At 45.2% G+C, this 25,828-nt stretch overlaps 1 protein-coding gene across 1 annotated transcript in view; it reads left to right on the top strand.

Annotated features, from left to right (window-relative positions):
* Positions 1-17,705, top strand: part of LOC115197557 (solute carrier family 23 member 2) — a 63,365-nt gene extending 45,660 nt beyond the window's left edge. Inside the window, exons 7-12 of the mRNA XM_029759198.1 lie at positions 907-1,063; positions 8,840-9,093; positions 9,406-9,570; positions 12,587-12,695; positions 17,130-17,225; positions 17,382-17,705. Coding sequence (XP_029615058.1) covers positions 907-1,063; positions 8,840-9,093; positions 9,406-9,570; positions 12,587-12,695; positions 17,130-17,225; positions 17,382-17,563 — 963 coding nt within the window. The 3' untranslated portion in view covers positions 17,564-17,705. The remainder of the gene's footprint in view (positions 1-906; positions 1,064-8,839; positions 9,094-9,405; positions 9,571-12,586; positions 12,696-17,129; positions 17,226-17,381) is intronic.
* Positions 17,706-25,828: the final 8,123 nt, after the last annotated feature.

Genomic DNA, 25,828 nt, shown 5'->3' on the forward strand with positions numbered 1-25,828 from the left:
GACATTTGAGAAACATGGATGAATGTCTGAATCTGATGTGAGAGCTTGTTGTTTAGTCCAGGACTAAATTTAATCTGGGTCCAGGAAACTGGCCCCCAATGCGCTACAGGAACAGAACACTTTGGAGCCAAGCATAATAAGAAAGTCACTCTCAGTGCCTTCTCTTTTAACACCAATTTAGTAACAATACATTCCTTTGGGAGTGATGATTAATGGACAGTCTATGCCAAAGGCAAATTAAAAAATGTGATAGAAAAAAGCTAAACCATTGATGAAAAGGAGTTCACAGCAGGGTTTAGTCATTCTTATTTGCACACCACGATCTACTCCTCAATGCACCTATATAGAACTCAAATTTTACCAGTTGGGGAAGTGTCACTCAGGTGTCAACATCACAACAAAAAGCAGAGATGTAACAGAGCTAAACAGGCCTAGAGTTTAATATCAGAATGAGGATGTTCCACCCTGCAGCTAGGGAACTTCTGGAGTTAACTTGTGATAGTGTGAAAAAGATACTGTATGTCAAGACAAGCACACACCTTACATTTACATTCTAGCAGCACTTTAGAGTTGTCACCTGTCTGCATGGATACCTACCATTCACATTTCAACTTGACGTCTGATGGAAATGACACAATGAATACAAACAAAAACATGCCACAAAGTAGCAGCATAAATACTATATGTCTCTAAACGATGTCTAAACGACATCTAAACTAAATGATATGTCTAAACAATGTATCTAAATTGTATTTTTAAATGATATGTCTCAGTGAGATGTCTAAACTAACCGATGTTTCTAAATGATATGTCTAAATGATGTCTTAATGAGATGTCTAAACTAAACAATATGTCGAAACAAAGTTTAAATTAAACAATACATTTCTCCTTTCTGTTCACCCACAGGCTTTGTTTGGGATGTGTGGTGCTTGGTTGGTCTGCTTCTTGCTAACCATCTTTGAAGCCCTTCCCTCTCAGCCGGACCAGTATGGCTACACAGCCAGGACTGACGTGAACCTGGATGCCGTCACCAGCGCACCATGGTTCCACGTCCCATATCCAGGTGAGATGGAGCAATATCATTTATTATTTTATTTTGTATTCTTTCTTTATTCAGGGAAAACCCATTGAGACCAGGGTTTCATTCCCAATACTGCCCTAATCCCAGGAACACAAAAAACAATACAATGTAAAACAAAACAGCAGAAAAGCACTATTACCATTGAGTAGGCTTGGGTTTTTCTAGGGCGTTCTGGACGGGGTGGTGGATAGGCGCAATCCATTGACTGAAAATGGCGCGCGAATGGATGGACAAAGACATCGATTATGTGACACCATTCATTCCTATGTGAAGACTCAATAGTGCATTGAAGCCAAATTACGTCGGTTCAGATGGCATCTGATGGAGACATAACATGTGCCGTTTGAGATACTCCAGGAAATGTTGTTGCAGGCTAGTTTAGTGCTGCCCCCTCTCATTGAGTAAATTAGCAACTAAATTATTCTTATAACTTCTTCTGTGTGCGATTTTAAAATAATGAATTCAAGGACATGCATATGTTGTATTAGAATCAGTTATTGGTACCATGATTGTGGTAGCAGAGAAAATAGTCTTTGACTTAGGTGACTGGAGTATCTGACAATTTTATGGGCTTTCCTCTGGCACCGCCTATTATATAGGTCCTGGATGGCAGGAAGCTTGGCCCCAGTGATGTACTGGGCCGTATGCACTACCCTCTGTAGCGCCTTATGGTCAGATGCCGAGCAGTTGCCATACAAGTCGGTGATGCAACCGGTTAGGATGCTCTCGATGGTGCAGCTGTAAAAAAAATTGAGGATCTGGGGACCCATGCCAAATCTTTTCAGTCTCCTGAGGGGGGAAAAGGTTTTGTCGTGCCCTCTTCACGACTGTCTTGGTGAGTTTGGACCATGATAGATTGTAGGTGATGTGGACACCAAGGAACTTGAAACTCTCGACTCGCTCCACTACAGCCCCATTTATGTAAATGGGGGCCTGTTAGGCCCGCCTTTTCCTGTAGTCCATGATCATCTCCTTTGTCTTGCTCACATTGAGGGAGAGGTTGTTGTCCTGGCACAACACTGCCAGTTCCCTGACCTTGTCACTGTAGGCTGTCTCATCGTTGTCGGTGATCAGGCCTATCACTTTTGTGTCCTCAGCAAACTTAATGACGGTGTTGGAGTCGTGTTTGGCCATGCAGTCATGGGTGAACAGGGAGTACAGGAGGGGACTAAGTACACACCCCTGAGGAGCCCCAGTGTTAAGGATCAGTGTGGCAGACATGTTGTTGCCTACCCTTACCACCTGGGGGCAGCTCGTCAGTAAGTCCAGGATTCAGTTGCAGAGGGAGGTTTTTAGTCCCAGGGTCCTAAGCTTAGTGATGAGCGTCGTGGGCACTATGGTGTTGAACATATTGTGTGTAGATGGGTGATATTTAAAAAAAAAAATCATTCATTTTGAATTCAGCCTGTAACACAATAACACAATAAACACAATAAAATGTGGAACAAGTCAAGGGGTATGAATACTTTCTGAAGGCATTGTATAATGGGGGATCCTGTTTTCTACTAACAACGTGGCTTTAATGAGAGGAAGTGGTCCTTCTCCCCTAGCATAATCCCATTACTCCCGAATAAGAAGGTTAGATGTTCAATTCCATTGGTGGACTTTCATTAAATATATATATATATATATATATATATATATTGTGGTAAACTGTGGAGTGTTGGGTTGAGCGTGCAGAGATTGACACAGAGATAGGGAGGTTTAAGTCCGCAAAAACAACTTTACTAAGACAGAAAATAAACATAGAGCTGTACATGTCGGGGAGCCCAGCTCCCGTATTCCCAGCAGAGGGAGCCAACGTCGCCTCACGTACCTCCCCTCTATTACCATCCCCTGAGGTAGACCTCCTAAGATACCACACCCCCCCCCTTAGCCTTGACTGGGGGGAGGCATGCTAAGGGCTAGGTTTGCATCCCTCGGGGATAGGGCGTCCGCATTGCCGTGTTGGGCCCCCGACCTGTGGATAACAGAGAAAGAGAATCGCTGTAAGGTCAGGAACCAGCGGGTGACACGGTCATTCGTGTCCTTACCTCTTGCCATCCACACAAGGGGGGCATGGTCAGTGATCAGGGTGAACTTCCTCCCGAGGAGGTAATACTTGAGGGTGTCCAGTGCCCACTTCACGGCGAGGCACTCCTTCTCGACAATTGAGTATTTCTTCTCCCCCGGGAGGAGTTTCCTGCTGACATACATGATGGGGTGCTCCTCGCCTTCCTGCTCTTGGGACAAAACGGCCCCTACCCCTGTGTCAGCCGCATCTGTCTGGACCAGGAGGTTTTTTGAGAAGTCCGGGGTGACGAGTACTGGGTGAGAACATAGTGCATCCTTCAGGGCCTGGAACGCCGCCTCTGTGTCCATCGCACCGTCTGGGGTAGTCGTGCCTTTGTTAAGTCTGTGAGGAGAGGAGCTATTGCGGCAAAGTTGGGTACAAATCTACTGTATTACACTGCTAACCCCAGGAATGACTTCACCTGCCTATTGATTCGGGGGACTGGCCATCCCCTAATGGCAGCGATTTTTTTCTTGGGGTTTCACATTTCCCCTCCCGATCTGATTGCCCAGGTACTCCACCTCGGCGTAGCCCAGCTTGCACCCGTGGGGGTTTGCGGTCAGACCTGCATCCCTTGGCGCATCCACCACGGCCTGTAGCCTGCAAAGATGTGACTCCCAACTGTCACTGTGCACAATTATGTCGTCCAGATAAGCAGCGGCGTACTCACTGTGTGGCCGCAGGACGCGGTCCATGAGTCACTGAAAGGTCGCTGGTGCCCCGTGGAGCCCGAAAGGCAGAACCTAGTAGTGGTATAACCCCGCCGGGGTGGAGAAGGCAGTCTTCTCCTCGGAGGCCGCTGCCAGTGGCACCTGCCAGTACACCTTCGTCAGGTCCAAGGTGCTGACGTATCTCGCCATCCCCAAGCGGTCGATCAGTTCGTCCACGCGGGGCATGGGGTAGGCATTGAAATGACTGAACTCGTTCAGGCCCCGGAAGTCATTACAGAAGTGGAAGGTTACGTCCGGTTTCGGAACCAGCACTATGGGGCTAGACCACTCACTGTGTGACTCCTCCAGTACCCCCATTTCTAACATTGTCGCCACTTCCCACTGGACCGCTGCCCTCTGGGTTTCTGGTATCCGGTATGGCCGTTTACGCACTTTTTCTCCTGGACCAGTGTGAATATGATGTTCCACGAGATCCGTGCGCCCCGGCACCTCGGAGAACACGGGCGTATTCCGCTGGACCAACTCTCTGAGCTCTTGTCGATGGGTCGGGCTGAGGTCTTCCCCCATTGCAACTTCGACCGAGGGTGGGCCCTGTTGTGGCCAAGTCCACGTTACGCACAGCGCCTCGTGTGCGTGCCATTTCTTCAGTAAATTCACATGGTAAAGCTGGAGGGGTTTTCTCCGCCCCGGTTGGTGGACCTTATAGTTGACGTAGGGCCCATGCCACGTAGCTAGGAATTTACTCTCCGTTGTAGGGATCAGCACCAAGACCTTCTCAGCTGGTTGGAACTCTTGTGGTTGGGCACCCCGGTTGTAGACACGGTCCTGGGACCGTTGCGCCTGGGCCATGAGCTCTCTCACCACTGGCCAAATTGCCATCATCCTCTCCCTCATCTCCTCCACATGTTCTGCTACGCTGCGAAGGGGGGTCGGCTGCTCTTCCCAGACCTCCTTGGCTAGGTCAAGCAGCCCGCGGGGCCGACTGCCATACAGGTGCTCAAAGGGGGAGATGCGTTGGGTATCTCGCGCACTGAAAACATCAGGTGGGGCAGCAGCTGGTCCCAGTTCCTCACGTCTCTCTTGATGACCTTCTACAGCATCTGTTTTAGGGTCTTGTTGAAGCATTCCACCAGCCCGTCCATTTGTGGATGGTACACACTGGTCCTCACCTGTTTTATTCGTAACAGATTGCAGACATCTTTCATCACTCGAGACATGAACGCGGTGCCCTGGTCCGTCAGGATTTCCCGCGGAATACCCACCCGGCTAAATAAATGGAAGTGCTCCCGTGCGATACCTTTTGCTGCCGTTGTGCGTAGGGGGATTGCCTCAGGATACCGGGTGACATAATCCACAATGACCAGGATGTATTGGTGTCCCCTCGCGGTCTTCCCTAATGGATCCACCAGATCCATTGCCACCCGCTCGAATGGCACTCCTATAATGGGCAAGGGAACCAAAGGGTTTCGATAATGCACCCTCTGAGCTGTGATCTGGCACTCCGGGCAACTACGGCAGTAGTCCTCCATGGCACGCTTGACTCCGGGCCAGTGAAACCGGTTCCTGATCCGCGCCCTGGTTTTCTCCAACCCCAGGTGTGCCCCAAGCAGGTGGGTGTGGGCAAGCTGCAACACAGTCCTAACATACTGGCTGGGTATTAGTAACAAGTCTTTTGTCTCCCCATTATGCTTTACTACCTGATACAATAAATTATGCTTGATTGCGAAGTAGGGGTAGTGCCAATCACTTACCCCAGGTAACAGTACGCCATCCAACACAATGACCTGGCCCCTAGCTTTCTGGAGATAGAGGTCTTTTAACTGGGCCGTCCCAAACTGACCCGTGAGGATTCCAGTGTCGGGAGGTCCATCTAGGGCCTCCACCTCCATAAACGGGAGCCTGAGATCTTCCTTGCACGGTGGCTCGCTTGCCAGAGCGGGGTTGTCTCCTTCCTCCGGGTCCGACTCAGGCCCAGTAGACACCTCTCGTGGCGGGCGTTGGGTTGCACAGGCCACCGTCCTTTTTCCTTTTCTTCCCACCTCCCGTGCTCGCCTCCCCAGGTCCCTCCTCCACAGGGCCTAGAAGAGAGGGCAGTCTCGACCGAGGAGAATTGACAGGGGTAGGTTAGGAACAGCTCCCATGCTCATCTGGCACTCCCCCCTTGGGGTGGTTATCTTCACTGGACACCGTCACCTCCTCATACCCCGGTTCCTCCTTCCCCTCTCGTGTGAGCCACTGCGGGTGGGCCAGGGTCACCATGCTGCTGGAGTCCAGCAGAGCGCTGGTGTCGATGCCATCGATTCGTACAGGAATCATCGGAGGGGCCGTCTTGGTGTGCACCCAACAGGAGGTGACGTAGCTCACCATCCGGGTTACCCCAGAACTGGGAGATGCGGAGGGCATGGCCTCCTCCCGGCCGGGACAGCTCCACGTGAGGTGCCCCGGCTCACCTCACTCATAGCAGCGCCTCTGATCTGGGTCCAGCAGCCACCAACGTCGTTGGTTTGGGTCACCCTCTCACTTCTGTCCTGGCCCCCTTCAGCCCCTCTCTGTGTTGTTCGTCCCCCTCGCCGTGTCTCCTCTCTCCACTCTGGCCCCTCTCAGCAGTTCCTGGGTGTTCTGGTGAATTTCCACCGCAGTCAGCAATTCCTCCAGGCTCTGGGGGTTCTGCATGCTCACCGTCTTCCTCATCTCGTATGGCAGGGCCCGAAGGTATTTATCCATGACAAGCTTCAGGAGGGACGGTACTTCCGCCAGTAGCCAGCACTTGGTTAGGTGCACCAGGTCACTCATCTGAGCATGGGGGGAAAGGGTGGGGTCAAAGGCCCAGTCGTACACGGCGTGCGAGATTGAACCCATAACAGGTTAATATCTCCCGTTTGAGTCCCTCATAATTCGTGGCCTGGTCAGTGTTCAAATCAAAGTAGGCCTTCTGGGCCTTCCCAGAGAGGTAGGGTGCCAACAGGCTGGCCCACTTGGGCTGGGGCCATCCTTCCGTCTGGGCCGTCCTCTCGAAGGTGCACAAATACCTTTACATAATTTACATTTTAGTCATTTAGCAGACGCTCTTATCCAGAGCAACTTACAGTAGTGAATGCATACATTTCATTAAAAAAATTCCGTACTGGTCCCCCGTGGGAATCGAACCCACATCCCTGGCGTTGCGAACACCATGCCCTTTCAACTGAGCCACATGGGACCATACAGGAACTACGACTCCACGTCATCTTCCTCCTGAGCCCTCCCAACCTTCAACTGGGCTACCTCCACTACCAGCCTGCAGTTTTGTTGGTGCTGCTCCTCCAGTGCTTGCTCCTGGAGAGCCTGTTGCTTCTGCTGGCTGGGGATGAACTGAGCCACCAGCTTCTCCATGGTAATCTCCGTACACTCGGCCCCACAGCACCCAAAGCTACTGAGATGCCTGCATTCTCCACCAAATGTGGTAAACCGTGGGGTGTTGGGTTGAGCGTGCAGAGATTGACACAGAGACAGGGAGGTTTTAGTCCACAAAAACAACTTTACTAAGACAGAAAATAAACATAACAAAGAAAATAACTTAGGTTTTCCACGGCTGGTTGGCACTTTCCTCTAATTACTTCCACTTAGAGCTGTTTGTGTCGGGGTGCCCAGCTCCCGTATTCCCAGCAGAGGGAGCCAACGTCGCCTCACGTACCTCCCCTCTATTACCATCCCCCGGGGTAGACCTCCTGGGATACCACAATATATATATCCCAAACCTTCAAGGCCTAATTTTAATCTCATTATGAAATTAAGTATTTTACTGTGATTGTTTAAATTAAAATGGTCAAAAAGAAACAAAAATACCTTCTTAGCAAGAGCAATTTCTCAAGCAAGAATTTCTGTTGGCAGAGAAGTTTGGAACACTTTCTTATTGGTCTATTAAGCAATTTATCGCCTGGTAATGTATCCAGGGCAGGACAAACTCTATCCCACCAAAACAGGCAGAAATTTCAGGCGGTCTTTTCAAACAGCTCTTACACTAAAAGAGCATTATAATCATTTTCACAATTTCAGAGTATTATTCCAACCTCATAGTGTGTAAAACATGTGAAATCATGTTTTTGACTGCACTGGGCCTTTAAACCATACTTTAACCATTCGGGATGAATGCCTAATCTTAAAGTTTTAACCCTATCCTAAACCTTAAACTTAACTTTTAAATTTCACAATTGGAGCAACTTCAAAATTTGACGTTTGGAGAAACAGAACGATGCTGAGCAGGGGAGCAACCCAGGGTGTCAAAAAAACTTCGAAATTTGACTTCTGGAGAGGAAAAATTCTGCGGTGATACTGTGAGAGATTGTTGCATAAAGTAGGGTCGGTAATTGAGGTTTGTCACCTACTGGAGGCAGCCTCTTTCATCTAGGCTTTGTCCCAAATGTTACCCTTTACCTTACATACTTCACTAATTTTGACAAGGGCCCTTAGTGCTCTGGTCAAAAGTAGGGCACCATGTAGGGAATAGGGTGCCATTTTGGACGCAAACCTAGAACCTGCCAAACAAGATAACCTAGCTCATTAAACTGGCATTCCTGCAACTGCAAGTGATACAAATGTTATGAAAGTATTGGAAGGAACAAAAATAAACTATTTGTCGCCTACCACAACCTTTTTGAATAGAACACGATTTCCAACTAATTATTTGTTTTCATCATTTGGCAGTTGTTTACAGAGTTTAATTAGCATGCAGTATATGTTTATGTATCCCAGCCTTAAAGAATTTGTGAGCAAACCACACACCATTCTTTTAAAGAGCAAGGAATTCATAGTTTATCTCTCCAAGTTCACCTCTTCTGTACTGTAGCATTTGTACCTGCCAAAGAATACATTACAATGTTGAAAGTCTCTAAAAAACTGTAGACAATTGTAATCTTTCTGTCAGTGTAACCAAATAAATTTTCATTAAAAGGACATGTACAGTATATGCTTGAAAACATATATATTTTGTGTGTGTATGTGTGTGTGTGCACATGAATATGTGTGTGATAATCTGCCTACTCTCTGTCCCTTTAGGCCAATGGGGCATGCCCACAGTGAGTGTGTCCTCTGTGTTGGGCATGATGGCAGGCGTCCTTGCCTCCACCATGGAGTCCATTGGGGACTACTACGCCTGTGCCCGTCTGTCCGGTGCCCCTCCTCCGCCCACCCACGCAATCAACAGGGGTATCGCTGTGGAGGGCATTGGCTGCATCCTGGCAGCGCTGTGGGGCAGCGGGAATGGCACCACATCCTATAGCCAGAACATTGCAGCACTGGGCATCACTAAAGTATGTCCTCCATAGACTATTTTGGGCCATATTCAGTTTAGGAATGTGATGGTGACGTTATTGTAAAGCCTCCTATAGCAATTACATGAGGCTGATTAAACATGCAGGACTATCTAAGCTTTTCTTGGCTTGCTTGTTGAATCTTGGTCTGAAATTCTTGACAGTTCTGAGTTGCGTTCCCATGATGTCTCAGGGCCCAAATAAGGCTGCCAGCCTGTCAGCCTGCCACAGATAGCATGACTGATAGCCCCCATACCTTAATGATTAATGGCTTGTAATGCTGTGCCCTCTTTGTTGTGCCCATCATGCCAGGTTGGCAGCAGACTGGTCCTTCAGACCGCTGGTCTCCTGATGATTATCCTGGGACTCTTTGGGAAGTTCGGGGCCGTTTTCATCACCATCCCAGACCCAGTCATCGGAGGCATGTTCCTCGTCATGTTTGGAATGATTGCAGCTGTGGGAATCTCCAACCTTCAGGTAAAAAACATATTATTGAAAAAATGGGTTGACTGAAGTTCTGTTTAGATCAATAATTTCAAACATCTACTGCACATATATCTGTGTATTGATAAAGTATCATCAATGATAAAATACACCTGCATAGATATATGTTTATGCTTAAAATATCATTAAGGATCATACATTTCTACAAGACTTCTGTCCTTTGTCAGGCAGTGGCGTCCTGTAATTCTAAAAATGTTTTTGCCATAACTTATGATGTGTTCATAATTATATGTTGTCTGTGGAGGGGGGTGACTTCCTTCTTTTCAGTTAAGAGTTCTTTTGTCACGTCCTGACCAGTATAGGGGTTATTTGTTATTGTAGTTTGGTCAGGACGTGGCAGAGGGTATTTGTTTTATGTGGTTCGGGGTGGTGGTTTGCTTAGAAGAGTGTTTGATTTATTATTTCTGGGTTTTGGGTTATGTTCTATGTTTTTTTGTATTTCTATGTTCTCTCTAGTTTAGTATTTCTATGTAGGTTATTGGGTGTTGGACTCTCAATTGGAGGCAGGTGTTTGTAGTTACCTTTGATTGAGAGTCCTGTATATAGGTATGTGTTCTGTTTGTGTTTTGTGGGAGATTGTTTCTGTGTATAGCTTCAAGCCTTACAGGACTGTGATTCGTCATTGTTTCTTTTGTGTACGTGTTTATTTTTGGTTCACCTTCTTTGCCAACTAAATAAAAAGAAGATGAGTGCACATTTCCCCGCTGCGTTTTGGTCCGCTTTATCCGACGACAACCGTTACATCTTTGCCTTTTTCCACAGTGAAACAGGAAGCCATGGAAGGCCACAATAGAGTCCCTTAAGCTTCTTTAAGCTACTTAAAAAAGTTGCATTTTAATGCAGATTTTATTGTTTGATTTAATTTATAATAATCTTTAGGGATGCCAATAATTTTGAAACCTCACTTATTTGAATTTTTAAAAATTCTTAAACCAAATCTCTTTTCTGAGCAATTGTATTAGTATAAAATAATATAATTACCCCATTTTTTTGAGCATACAAAATATAGCTTAGTATTTGTGTTTATTTTACAGTCTTTTTTCTCATTTTTATCAAGGGTGCCAATAATTTTGGATCTGACTGTATTATCAAACATCACAGAAGTGTCATGAAGAGGTTATAATAGATTGAATTTATATAGCGCTTTCTACCAACTCAGGTACTGAAAGCGCTTTGCATAGTAAAGAGGAAACTCACCTCATGGCAACCATTATTGTGCCAGAACCCTCACCACACATCAGCAGGAAAGGTGAGCAGTGACATATGCCAATTAGGAATGAGGTGGCCATGATGGAATGGGGTCAGGTAAGGAATTTTGCCAGGGCTCTTATGTTAAGTGCCATAGGATCTTTAGTGACCACAGAGAGTCAGGACACCCGTGTAATATCCCATCTGAAAGATGGCACCCTACACAGGGCAATGTCCCTTTCACTGCCCTGGGATCTCCTTAGATCAGAGGGAAGAGTGCCACCTACTGGCCCTCCAATACCACTTCCAGCAGAATCTGGTTTCCCATCCAGGACCAACCCTGCTTAGCTTCAGAGGCAAGCCAGCAGCGGTATGCAGGGTGGTATGCCGCTGGCAAGGGAGGTTAGGGAGAGTAGCCTCTCACACTGAAACATTTTCTAGTCACCGGCTTCATCAATAAGTGCATTGACGACGTCCTCCCCACAGTGACCGTACATACATATCCCAACCAGAAGCTATGGATTACAGGCAACATCCTCACTGAGCTAAAGGCTAGAGGAGCGGTACCCTAATCCGGACGCTTATAAGAAATCCCTCTATGCCCTCAGACGAACAATCAAATAGGAAAAGCTTAAATAGAGGGCTAAGATTCAAACAGACCACCATAGTCCCTGTGCTCAATAAAGTGAAGGTAACCTGCCTAAACGATTACCGCCCCGTAGCACTCACGTTGGTAGCCATGAAGTGCTTTGAAAGGCTGGTCATCTCACATCAACAACATCATGCCGGAAACCCTAGTCCCACTGCAATTAGCATACCGCCCAACAGATCCACAGATGACGCATTCTCAATCGCACTCCACACTAGCCTTCCACACCTCGACAAAAGGAACACCTATGTGAGAATTTTGTTGACTACAGCTCAGCGTTCAACACCATAGTGCCCACAAAGCTCAACACTAAGCTAAGGAACATGGGACTAAACACCTCTCTCTGCAACTGGATCCTGGACTTCTTGACGGGCCGCCCCCAGGTGGTAAGGGTAGGCTACAACACATCTGCCACGCTGATCCTCAACACTGGGGCCCCTCAGGAGTGCATGCTTAGTCCCCTCCTGTACTCCCTTTTTACCCACAACTGCATGGCCAAACATGACTCCAACACCATCATTAAGTTTGCTGACGACACAACAGTGGTAGGCCAGATCACCAAAAATGATGAAACGGCCTATAGTGAGGAGGTCAGAGACCTGGCAATGTTGTGCCAGGACAACAACCTCTCCCTCAATGTGCGCAAGACAAAGGAACTGATCGTGGACTACAGGAAAAGGTGGGCCGAACAGGCCCCCATTAACATCAACAGGGCTATAGTGGAGCGGGTCGAGAGTCTCAAGTTCCTTGGTGTCCACATCACCAACAAACTATCATGGTCTAAACACACCAAGACAGTTGTGAAGAGGGCAAGACAACACCTTTTACCCCTTAGGAGATTTGGCATGGGTCCCCAGATCCTCAAAAAGTTCTACAGCTGCACCATCGAGAGCATCCTGACTGGTTGCATCACTGCCTCCCAAGTCATAGACTGTTCTCTCTGCTACTGCACAGCAAGTGGTACCGGAGACGCTGACCCGCCACTAATTCAGTAGAGTGGTGAAATGATCAGGATGCCAGGATAAGACTGATGTAAAATCAGACAGAACTCTTGGTCAGGTCGTTATTGCTGAAGATAATATGTTTTTTCTCAAGAACTTAAGTTAAAGTTGAAATAGATACAATTGTAATGGATTCCTCTGCTCCCCACAGTACGTGGACCTGAACTCCTCCAGGAACTTACTCATCTTGGGCTTCTCAACCTTCAGTGGCCTGGTGCTGCCTACCTGGTTCCACTCAAACCCAGGCATCATTGACACAGGTGATTATGTCACATCAAATCAAATCAACCTTTATTTGTCACCTGCGCCGACTGCAACATGTGTAGACCTTACCGTGAAATGCTTACTTACAAGCCCTTAATCAACAGTGCAGTTCAAGAAGAGTTAAGAAAATATTTACCAATAAACTAAAGTAAAAAAATTATAAAAAGTAACACAATAACATAACAATAATGAGGCTATATTCAGGGGGTACCGGTACAGAGTCAGTGTGCGGGGGTACAGGTTAGTTGAGGTAATTTGTACATGTAGGTAGGGGTGAAGTGACCATGCATAGATAATAAACAGTGAGTAGCAGCAGTGTACAAAACAAATGGGGGGGGGGGGGGGGGGGTCAATGTAATAGTCTGGTGGCCATTTGATTAATTGTTCAGCAGTCTTATGGCTTGGCGGTAGTAGCTGTTAAGGAGCCTTTTGGTCCTAGACTTGGCGCTCCTGTACCGCTTGCTGTGTGGTAGCAGTTAAAACAGTCTATGACTTGGGTGACTGGAGTCTCTGACAATTTTATGGGCTTTGCTCTGACACTGCCTGTTATATAGGTCCTGGATTGCAGGGAGCTTGGCCTCAGTGATGTACTGGGCTGTACGCACTACCCTCTGTACACCTTATGGTCAGATGCCGGTGTTTAACGCTGAGCTGATGTCAATGATCAGCATTCTCACATAGGTCTTCCTTTTGTCCTGTTGGGAATGGGCAGTGTGGAGTGCAATTGAGATTGCATCATCTGTGGATCTGTTGGGGCGGTATGCGAATTGGAGTGTGTCTAGGGTATCCGGGATGATGCTGTTGATGTGAGCTATGACCAGTCTTTCAAAGCACTTCATGGCTACGGGGCGGTAATCATTTAGGCAGGTGGCCTTTGCTTCCTTGGGCACAGGGACTATGGTGGTCTGCTTGAAACATTTAGGAAACATGTAGGTCTTACAGACTTAGTCAAAGGTCTTGCTCACATCGGCTACCGAGAGCGTTATCACACAGTCATCCAGAACAGCTGGTGCTCTCGTACATGCTTCAGTGTGGCCTGCCTCAAAGCGAGCATAAAAGGCATTTAGCTCATCTGGTAGGCTCGCGCCACTGGGCAGCTCGTGTCTGGGTTTCCCTTTGTAGTTCCCTCAGGGTAGTGGGATTCAATCTTAATCCTGTATTGACGCTTTGCTTGTTTGATGGTTTGTCTGAGGGCATAGAGGGATTTCCTATAGGCATCGGATTAGTGTCCCGCTCCTTGAAAGCGGCAGCTCTTGCCTTTAGCTCGATGCGGATGTAGCCTGTAATCCACGGCTTCTCTTTGAGATATGTGCGTACGGTCACTGTGGGGACGACGTCGTTGATGCACTTATTGATGAAGCCGATGACTGAGATGGTATACTCCTCAGTGCCATTGGATGAATCCAAGAACGTATTCCAGACTGTGCTAGCAAAACTGTCCTGTAGCGTAGCATTCGCGTCATCTGACCACTTCCGTATTGAGCAAGTCACTGGTACTGGTCACTGCTTTAGTTTTTACTTGTTAGCAGGAATCGGGAGGACAGAATTATGGTCAGATTTATGGTCAGATAGAGTTGGTTGAGTGCGGTCTTAGTGTCAGCATTGGTCTGTGGTGGTAAATAGATGGCTACGAATAATATAGATGAGAACTCTCTTGGTAGATAGTGTGGTCTACAGCTTAAGATACTCTACCACAGGCGAGCAATACCTCAAGAATTCTTTAATATTAGACATGGTGCACCAGCTGTTATTGACAAAAAGACAGAAAACCCCATCTCTCGTCTTACCAGACGTAGCTTCTCTGTTCTGCCGGTGCATTGAAAATACCTCCAGCTCTATATTATCCGGGTTGTCGTTCATAAGATATTACAGCTCTTAATGTCCCGTTTTTAGGATAATCGTAATTGTAGGTCATCAATTTTATTTTCCAATGATTGCATGTTAGCAAGTAGAATTGATAGCAGTGGGAGTTTACTCGCTCGCCTATGGATTCTCAAAAGGCAGCCCAATCGGCGTCCTCTTTTCCTCCGTCTTTTCTTCACGCAAATGACGGGGATCTGGGCTTGTTCGAGGGAGAGCAGTATATCTTTCTCATTGGACTCGTTAAAGGAAAAAGCTTCTTCCAGTTCGTGGTGAGTAATCCCAGTTCTGATGTCCAAAGTTATTTTCGGTCATAAGAGACGGTAGCAACAACATTATGTACAAAATAAATAAAAAAATAAGTTACAAACATCGCAAAAAAACTAACAAAATAGCACAATTCGTTACGGGCATGTAAAATGTCAGCCATCCTCTTCGGCGCCATCTTCTCACTGTAGTATATGGGCTAAATATATGGGATAAGCTGACTGTATGCGATGACACACATACGCACCAGTCTTGTCTGGTTTCATCAGGTCAGGACTGCTTACCTCCAAATCCTCTTGGCCAACCTCAGTGTCACTTCGTGACAAAAATCTGGCAGATGACTCGGTTTAGGCTCCACCTGGACAGTCGGCTACGACGGCCAGCCGGCTTACTAGTGCTACTCATTGACTTCACCTGTCCTCACCTCCCTCCCCCATCACCTTCCTGTTAGGATTATTACAGCACAGCTGCTGCATTGGTTAAACATGGTGGTTATTATACAGGATCTTGTTACATGCACAAAGTACACCCCTGGGAATTACAGGAGCTAAGCCGTGGATCTGAACTATTGACTGATGCCTCACCACCTTCCCGGATTATTGTTTACTGTACAGGTCCGTTTTGATGTGTTTTTTTTTTCTCACTCATCTACACTCAATAACCCACAATGTCAAAGAAAAAACATGGTTTACATTTTTTTGTAGCAAATCTTTTGAAAATCAATAGAGAAGTATTCACACCCATGAGTCAATACATTAGAATAATCTTTGCCAACAATTACCGCTGTGAGTCTTTCTAGATAAGTCTCTAAGAGCTTTGCAAACTGGGATTGTACAATATTTACACATTATTCTTAAAATAATTCTTCAAGCTGTGTCAAGCTGGTTGTTGATCATTGCTAGACAGCGAAGTCTTGCCATAGGTTTTCTAGACGATTTAAGTAAAAACTCTAACTAGGTCACTCAGGAACATTCAATGTCATGTTGGTAAGCAACTCCAGTGTATATTTGGCCTTGTGTTTTAGGTTATTGTCCTGCTAAAAGTGAATTTGTCTCCCGGTGACTGTTGGAAAGCAGACAGAATCAGGTTTTCCTGTAGGATTTTACCTATGCTTATGCTACAGGTGCTTATGCTTATACCTATGCTACCTATGATTTTACCTATACAACACTCTCTAGTCCTTGCCAATGACAAGCATACCCATAAGATGATGCAGCCACCACCATGCTCGAGAATATCAAGTGGTACTCAGGGATGTGTTGTGTTGGATTTGCCCCAAACACAATTATAGGTATTCAGGACATAAAGTTAATTTCTTTGCCACATGTTTTTCAGTTTTACTTTAGTGCCTTATTGCAAACAAGATGCATGTTTAGGAATATTTTATTCTGTACAGGCTTCCTTCTTTTCACTCTGTCATTTAGGTTAGTATTATGGAGTAACCACAATGTTATTGATCCATCTTCTTTTTTCTCCTATCACAGCCATAAACTCTGTAACAGTTTTAAAATCCCTGAGTGGTTTCCTTCCTCTCCGACAACTGAGTTAGGAAAGGCGCCTGTATCTTTGTAGTGACTGAGTGTGTTGATACACCATCCAACGTGTAATTAATAACTTCACCATGCTCAAATGGATATTCCATGTTTTCTCTTTATTTTTACCCATCTACCAATAGGTGCCCTTCTTTGCGAGGCATTGGAAAATCTCCCTGGTCTTTGTGGTTGAATCTGTATTTGAATTTCATTGCTCAACTGAGGGACCTTACAGATAGTTGTATGTGTGGGGTACAGAGATTAGGTAGTCATTCAAAACTCATGTTAAGACAGTATTATTGCACACAGAGTCAGTCCATGCAACTTATTTGACTTGTTAAGCAAATCTTTACTCCTGTACTTATTTAGGCTTGCCATAAGAAAGGCGTTGAATACTTATGATTCAACACATTTCAGCTTTCATTTCATTATTTTGTAAACATTTCTGAAAACATAATTACACTTTTACGTTATGGGGTATTGTGTGTAGTCCAGTGACACCACATCTCAATTTAATCAATTTGAAATTCAGGCTGTAAATTCAAGGGGTGTGAATACTTTCTGAAGGCACTGTACATGTTGTCCACATTAGATATTCTGCTAGATTGATTTCCAAGTAAGGCACAAATGCCCCCGAAGCAATATCCTGGTTCTCTTGTACCAAAATCATTTATTGAAACCAGTAAGGCGGAGAACCATGCAATGATAGGTGAAACATAGCTGGTTTGTACTGTATTTCTACTGAAGATAACCATATCTTTGTATTCACAGGGATAAAAGAACTGGACCAAGTTATAGTTGTTCTCTTCACTACGCACATGTTCATCGGTGGGTTCTTTGGATTTGTATTGGACAATACGATTCCAGGTGAGCCAATACACCAACAGTATACATCCATATGATTACATTCCACATGTGCAAGCTTAAACGTTCATCCAAGACACTGATTTCACAGTCAGTTTATGGCCACAATTGGATTCACATGGATTCATGAGGAGGTTTCAATCATTTTAATTTTTACAGGCACCGAAAAAGAGAGGGGCATTAAAAGTTGGCGTACGAAAGTGACAGAGGAAGGCAGCACAATGATGACAGACCGGTCCTGCTACGATATACCTTTTTGTACTAATTGTTTACAGAGGTTCAAGTTCTTCCAGTACCTGCCTTTCCTTCCGTCTTACAAGTCTCCAGAACTTAGAACATAAGAATGGCTCCAGTCTTAACTGGACCCCAGGAAGACTAGCGGTGGCTAAGGTGCCAACTAATGGAGATCTGAAGAATAAAGAACAAAGAATTTGTGATTAGCACACTGTTAGCACCGCTAGCATTGTCCACCACACTTTTAGCCTGAGTCTGCGAATTCGCAAATGCATATGAATTACATACAGTGAGGGAAAAAAGTATTTGATACCATGCTGATTTTGTACGTTTGCCCACTGACAAAAAAAGTATCAGTCTATCATTTTAATGGTAGGGTTATTTGAACAGTGAGAGACAGAATAACAACAAAAAAATCCAGAAAAACGCATGTCAATAATGTTATAAATTGATTTGCATTTTAATGAGGGAAATAAGTATTTGACCCCCTCTCAATCAGAAATATTTCTGGCTCCCAGGTGTCTTTTATACAGGTAACAAGCTGAGATTAGGAGCACACTCTTAAAGGGAGTGCTCCTAATCTCAGTTTGTTACCTGTATAAAAGACACCTGTCCACAGAAGCAATCAATCAATCAGATTCCAAACTCTCCACCATGGCCAAGACCAAAGAGCTCTCCAAGGATGTCAGGGACAAGACTGTAGACCTACACAAGGCTGGAATGGGCTACAAGACCATCGCCAAGCAGCTTGGTGAGAAGGTGACAACAGTTGGTGCGATTATTCGCAAATGGAAGAAACACAAAAGAACTGTCAATCTCCCTCGGCCTGGGGCTCCATGCAAGATCTCACCTCGTGGAGTTGCAATGATCATGAGAACGGTGAGGAATCAGCCCAGAACTACACGGGAGGATCTTGTCAATGATCTCAATGCAGCTGGGACCATAGTCACCAAGAAAACAATTGGTAACACACTATGCCGTGAAGGACTGAAATCCTGCAGCGCCCGCAAGGTCCCCCTGCTCAAGAAAGCATATATACATGCCCGTCTGAAGTTTGCCAATGAACATCTGAATGATTCAGAGGACAACTGGGTGAAAGTGTTGTGGTCAGATGAGACCAAAATGGAGCTCTTTGGCATCAACTCAACTCGCCGTGTTTGGAGGAGGAGGAATGCTGCCTATGACCCCAAGAACACCATCCCCACCGTCAAACAAGGAGGTGGAAACATTATGCATTGGGGGTGTTTTTCTGCTAAGGGGACAGGACAACTTCACTGCATCAAACGGACGATGGACGGGGCCATGTACCTTCAAATCTTGGGTGAGAACCTCCTTCCCTCAGCCAGGGCATTGAAAATGGGTCGTGGCTGGGTATTCCAGCATGACAATGACCCAAAACACACGGCCAAGGCAACAAAGGAGTGGCTCAAGACAAAGGAGTGGCTCAAGAAGAAGCACATTAAGGTCCTGGAGTGGCCTAGCCAATCTCCAGGCCTTAATCCCATAGAAAATATGTGGAGGGAGCTGAAGGTTCGAGTTGCCAAACGTCAGCCTCGAAACCTTAATGACTTGGAGAAGATCTGCAAAGAGGAGTGGGACAAAATCCCTCCTGAGATGTGTGCAAACCTGGTGGCCAACTACAAGAAACGTCTGACCTCTGTGTTTGCCAACAAGGGTTTTGCCACCAAGTACTAAGTCATGTTTTCCAGAGGGGTCAAATACTTATTTCCCTCATTAAAATGCAAATAATTTTATAACATTTTTGACATGCGTTTTTCTGGATTTTTTTGTTGTTATAGACTTTGTCAGTGGGCAAACTTACAAAATCAGCAGGGGATCAAATACTTTTTTCACTCACTGTATTAAAGTCAAGACTTTGGTCCTTTGTCAATTTCATTTTGTTATGTTGATTGTCATATACCTCAAAGATGAATGTGCCTTATCAACAAAATCTTTGTGAAAAGAAGGTGTCTGCCAACTAACTGAAGCTTGTTGAACATGAAACACACAAAAAAGAAACTCTTCCGATATCCAAACTCGTTTACTACATAGTATTAAGTGATGTATTGGACAAGTATACTTAGTAATATGCTAGCATGGATATTATATGTACTAGTCAGCTTGACATTGCACATTTCTTCTGCAATTGATCAACTTCGCTTATAAAGGGTCTTCTTCTAAACAGTGCTTCTCAGCCATGTACCTGGGGACCCTTAGCACTACACACCTGATTCAAATCATCAAAGCTTGCTGAGGATAATGATGATGATGGATACCATTTGATCTTGATGATGATCAACGTTTGATGATGATCATGGATTCTCCATCTACTCCATCTCAAACCATGTAAAGGGCTCAGACTGTTTTTTCCCTGACACTACACAGTTGATTCAAAAATTAAACTCATTTTTTTAAATTTCATTTAATTTAACTTTGATATTAACAGGGATTCCCATTGGGACCAAGGTCTATATCACAAGAGGGTCCTGCTAATACAAATTTAAAAAATACACATTTATTAAAGAAAAACAATCACATTCTTCAGCAAAAAGGTCCCCAATCAACATTTATAACTCTCAGCGAGGTACCATAACATTCAGTTGTAGGGAACTCAGAAGATTGTTCCATACATTGGGTACAAAGAAACTAAAAGCAGTTGTACCTAACTCTGAGGAGACTGGAGGCCTTTCTAGAGTTAGCCATCCCTGATACTGAGTATGGTAACTCATACGTCTAAAGGTTATTGACGGAGTTAAGGTATGGCGCTTTTAAATAAAAAGAGGATGATTTTTATTTTTTATTTAACCTTTATTTAACTAGGCAAGTCAGTTAAGAACAAATTCTTATTTACAATGATGGCCTACCCCGGCCAAACCCGGACGACACTGGGCCAATTGTACGCCGCCCTATGGAACTCCCAATCACGGCCGGATGTGATACAACCTGCCGATGAATCGACCTGCGTGACTTCAAAGAGCCTACTTTTTGGTAAAGAATGCAATGATGTGTACTGAATTTGTCGCCCGTAATAAAACGAAGTGTGCTATGGTAAACTGCATCTAATGGCTTTAATGAAGCGGCATCTGCATTCATATAGAGGATGTCAACATAGCCTAGAACCGGCTGGAACGTCGAATGACCTTCTTTCTACTGTTAAGTGAGCGGCAGGACATATTTATATAGAAGAAGCACATTTTTATTCTTAATTTCTTCACTAACTCATCAATATGCTTTCTAAAAGACAGCCCGTTGTCTATCCAGATGCCCAGATATTTGTAAGCAAGGACACAATCTCAGCGGGCACCATCCGAGGTGGATTTTTTTAATAGTTTGGGTAATTTTTGATGCGTTCTGGAAAACAACATATACTTTGTTTTTCCCGCATTCAATACTAATTTAAGGTCAATGAAAAAAATTCTAATTCACTTAAGGCAGACTAGAGATTACATAGAGCCTTGTACAGCTCAGAGTTACATCCAGAGTTACATCCAGCATCCAGCTGAGAGTTACATCCAGCATCCAGCATCCAGCTCAGAGTTACATCCAGCATCCAGCTCAGAGTTACATCCAGCATCCAGCTCAAAGTTACATCCAACATCCAGCTCAGACTTACATCCAGCATCCAGCATCCAGCTCAGAGTTACATCCAGCATCCAGCTCAGAGTTACATCCAGCATCCAGCTCAGAGTTACATCCAGCATCCAGCTCAGAGTTACATCCAGCATCCAGCTGAGAGTTACATCCAGCATCCAGCTCAGAGTTACATTCAGCATCCAGCTCAGAGTTACATTCAGCATCCGGCTCAGCGTTACATCGAGCATCTGGCTCAGAGTTACATCCAGCATCCAGCATCCGGCTCAGAGTTACATCCAGCATCCAGCATCCAGCTCAGAGTTACATCCAGCATCCAGCATCCAGCTCAGAGTTACATCCAGCATCCGGCTCAGAGTTAAATCCAGAGTTACATCCAGCATCCAGCATCCAGCTCAGAGTTGCATCCAGCTCAGAGTTACATCCAGAGTTACATCCAGCATCCAGCATCCAGCTCAGAGTTACATCCAGCATCCAGCATCCGGCTCAGAGTTACATCCAGCATCCGGCTCAGAGTTAAATCCAGAGTTACATCCAGCATCCAGCATCCAGCTCAGAGTTGCATCCAGCATCCAGCTCAGAGTTACATCCAGCATCCAGCATCCAGCTCAGAGTTACATCCAGCATCCAGCATCCGGCTCAGAGTTACATCCAGCATCCAGCATCCGGCTCAGAGTTACATCCAGCATCCGGCTCAGAGTTAAATCCAGAGTTACATCCAGCATCCAGCTCAGAGTTGCATCCAGCATCCAGCTCAGAGTTACATCCAGCATCCAGCTCAGAGTTACATCCAGCATCCAGCATCCAGCTCAGAGTTGCATCCAGCATCCAGCTCAGAGTTACATCCAGCATCCAGCTCAGAGTTACATCCAGCATCCAGCATCCAGCTCAGAGTTACATCCAGCATCCGGCTCAGAGTTAAATCCAGAGTTACATCCAGCATCCAGCATCCAGCTCAGAGTTAAATCCAGAGTTACATCCAGCATCCAGCTCAGAGTTGCATCCAGCATCCAGCATCCAGCTCAGAGTTACATCCAGCATCCAGCATCCGGCTCAGAGTTACATCCAGCATCCAGCATCCAGCTCAGAGTTGCATCCAGCATCCAGCATCCAGCTCAGAGTTACATCCAGCATCCAGCATCCGGCTCAGAGTTACATCCAGCATCCGGCTCAGAGTTAAATCCAAATGTCAAAGGAAGGCCAAGAACATCATTAAGGACCTCAATCACTTGATCCACGGACTGTTCACTCGGCTACCGTCTGACAGACGGAGACAGTACAGGTTCATCAGAGCCAAGACAGAGAGACAAAAAAACAGCTTCTATTATCAGGCCATCAGACTTTTCAACAGCCATCACTAGCCAGGTGATGCACACTCACTCACACAAAACACACAAGCTATTACACACACATACACCTCGTAATCACAAACACACTAACATACACACACACACACAGCCGATGCTCGTGTCACATATTATAGAGACATTGAACTACTTGACACTTCCTGTTTCACATGGTGTATTGAAATACTGCATCCCGACAAAGCTGCTTCTAATATTTCTACTACTGTACATTGTATTTTAGTTACACTGTTTATACAAACCACATATTTATTTATATACTGAATTCTTGACATACTGTAGCTGTACATATCATTCGTAGTATATCTTGTGTAAATTCTCCGGGTGTACATATGTATAGATTGCATTTTGACTACTGCTACAGTGTTATTTGGGTTGTTAATTGGATTCGTCCCACCGTTCTTTATTTTTTTTTTTTTTTTATTATTATGTTTTTTTTTACGTTTTAATTATTTGTGTACTTGTTTGATGTTCTACTGCATTGTTAGGAGCTAGTAACATAAGCATTTCGCTGCACCCACTTTAATAACACCTGCTAAACTGGGTACGCCACCAATAAACTTTGATATGATTTCAGAGTACAGCTGCAAGCAACCCGATCGTAATGCCCATTGTAAATTTGGTTTGACTTTGGATACCCCTATGAGGCTAGTTAGGGACGATCAGTAAATTACACAATGTACATAGGACAATATTAAACATCAAACCAACTATAAATTGTAAGATTTCGTATACAAATATTGAAAGCATTTATTGAGAAAATTAAAAGAAAATATTGCCCCAAATCTCGTTCACAGTCACATTTCTCATTGAGGATGATTGAAACCGAGGCTAAATCAGCCAGTTCAGTCCACTTTAACGGAATGTTTTCTCAACATTATATAAAATACACTGAGGGTACAAAACATTAGGAACATCTTCCTACTATTGAGTTGCACCCCCTTTTGCCCCAAGAACAGCCTCAATTCGTCTGGGCATGGACTCTACAAGGTGTCGATAGTGTTCCACAGGCATGCGGGCCCATGTTGACTCCAATGCTTCCCACAGTTGTGTCAAGTTGGCTGGATGTCCTATGGGTTGTGGACCATTGTTGATACACACGAGAAACTGTTGAGCGTGAAAAACCCAGAAACGTTGCAAGTCTTAACACACTCAAACTGGTGCGCCTGGAACCTACTACCATACCCTGTTCAAAGGCTCTTCAATATTTTGTCTTGCTCATTTACCCTCTGAATGGCACACGTACACGATCCATGCCTCAAATGCCTCAAGGCTTAAATATCCTTCTTTAACCTGTCTCCTCCACTTCATCTATACTGATTGAAGTGGATTTAACAGGTTACATGAATAAGGGATCATAGCTTTCACCTGGATTCACCTGGTCAGTCTATGTCATGGAAAGAGCTTGTTTTGTACACTTAGTTTAGATGGACACTCCACCCACTTTTTATCTTGTAACATCTAAATACATTATAAGAATTTAGCTGTTATTATCAGCAATCGAATCATTTAGACAAGTTTCTAACAATACCAAGATGTCAGGATTTGTATCCTGTACCCAAATGTACATTTTCGACATTAATACTCCGCACATTTTAGGTGCACCAATCTGAGCCCTTTACGTGACTTGAAGAGAGATGTATCCTTTATCATCATCCAACTTTGATCATCATCACAAGTATCCATCATCATCATCATCATCAAGCTTTGATGATTTGAACCAGGTGTGTAGTGCTAAGGTAAAATCAAAAATGTGCACCCCTTTGGGTCCCCAGGAACAGGATTAAGGACGGGATTCAATCCGTATCACAGAGGCATTGTGGAAGATCCGCATTATAGCTCGAAATATAAAGGCAATGTTCCCACGGTCGCACAAATCAAATCAAATCAAATGTATTTATATAGCCCTTCGTATATCAGCTGAAATCTCAAAGTGCTGTACAGAAACCCAGCCTAAAACCCCAAACAGCAAGCAATGCATGTGAAAGAAGCACGGTGGCTAGGAAAAACTCCCTAGGAAAAACTCCCTAGAAAGGCCAAAAACCTAGGAAGAAACCTAGAGAGGAACCAGGCTATGAGGGGTGGCCAGTCCTCTTCTGGCTGTGCTGGGTGGATATTATAACAGAACATGGTCAAGATGTTAAAATGTTCATAAATGACCAGCATGGTCAAATAATAATAATCATAGTAGTTGTCGAGGGTGCAACAAGCACGTCCGGTGAACAGGTCAGGGTTCCGTAGCCGCAGGCAGAACAGTTGAAACTGGAGCAGCAGCATGGCCAGGTGGACTGGGGACAGCAAGGAGTCATCATGCCAGGTAGTCCCGAGGCATGGTCCTAGGGCTTAGGTCCTCCGAGAGAAAGAAAGAAAGAGAGAAAGAAAGAATTAGAGAGAGCATATTTAAATTCGCACAGGACAACGGATAAGACAAGAGAATACTCCAGATGTAACAGACTGACCCTAGCCCCCCGACACATAAACTACTGCAGCATAAATACTGGAGGCTGAGACAGGAGGGATCAGAAGACACTGTGGCCCCATCCGATGATACCCCCGGACAGGGCCAAACAGGCAGGATATAACCCCACCCACTTTGACAAAGCACAGCCCCCACACCACTAGAGGGATGTCTACAACCACCAACTTACCGTCCGAAGACAAGGCCGAGTATAGCCCACAAAAATCTCCGCCATGGCACAACCCAAGGGGGGGCGCCAACCCAGACAGGAAGACCACGTCAGTGACTCAACCCACTCAAGTGACGCACCCCTCCCATGGACGGCATGGAAGAACACCAGTAAGTCAGTGACTCAGCCCCTGTAATAGGGTTAGAGGCAGAGAATCCCAGTGGAAAGAGGGGAACCGGCAAGGCAGAGACAGCAAGGGCGGTTCGTTGCTCCAGCCTTTCCGTTCACCTTCACACTCCTGGGCCAGACTATACTTAATCATAGGACCTACTGAAGAGATAAGTCTTCAGTAAAGACTTAAAGGTTGAGACTGAGTCTGCGTCTCTCACATGGGTAGTCAGACCATTCCATAAAAATGGAGCTCTATAGGAGAAAGCCCTACCTCCAGCCGTTTGCTTAGAAATTCTAGGGACAATTAGGAGGCCTGCGTCTTGTGACCGTAGCGTACGTGTAGGTATGTACGGCAGGACCAAATCGGAAAGATAGGTAGGAGCAAGCCCATGTAATGCTTTGTAGGTTAGCAGTAAAACCTTGAAATCAGCCCTTGCCTTAACAGGAAGCCAGTGTAGGGAGGCTAGCACTGGAGTAATATGATCAAATTTTTTGGTTCTAGTCAGGATTCTAGCAGCCGTATTTAGCACTAACTGAAGTTTGTTTAGTGCTTTATCCGGGTAACCGGAAAGTAGAGCATTGCAGTAGTCCAGCCTATAAGTAATTTTTCTGCGTCATT

The sequence above is a fragment of the Salmo trutta genome, chromosome 7, assembly GCF_901001165.1.
Source record: "Salmo trutta chromosome 7, fSalTru1.1, whole genome shotgun sequence".
Classification (NCBI taxonomy): Eukaryota; Metazoa; Chordata; class Actinopteri; order Salmoniformes; family Salmonidae; genus Salmo; species Salmo trutta.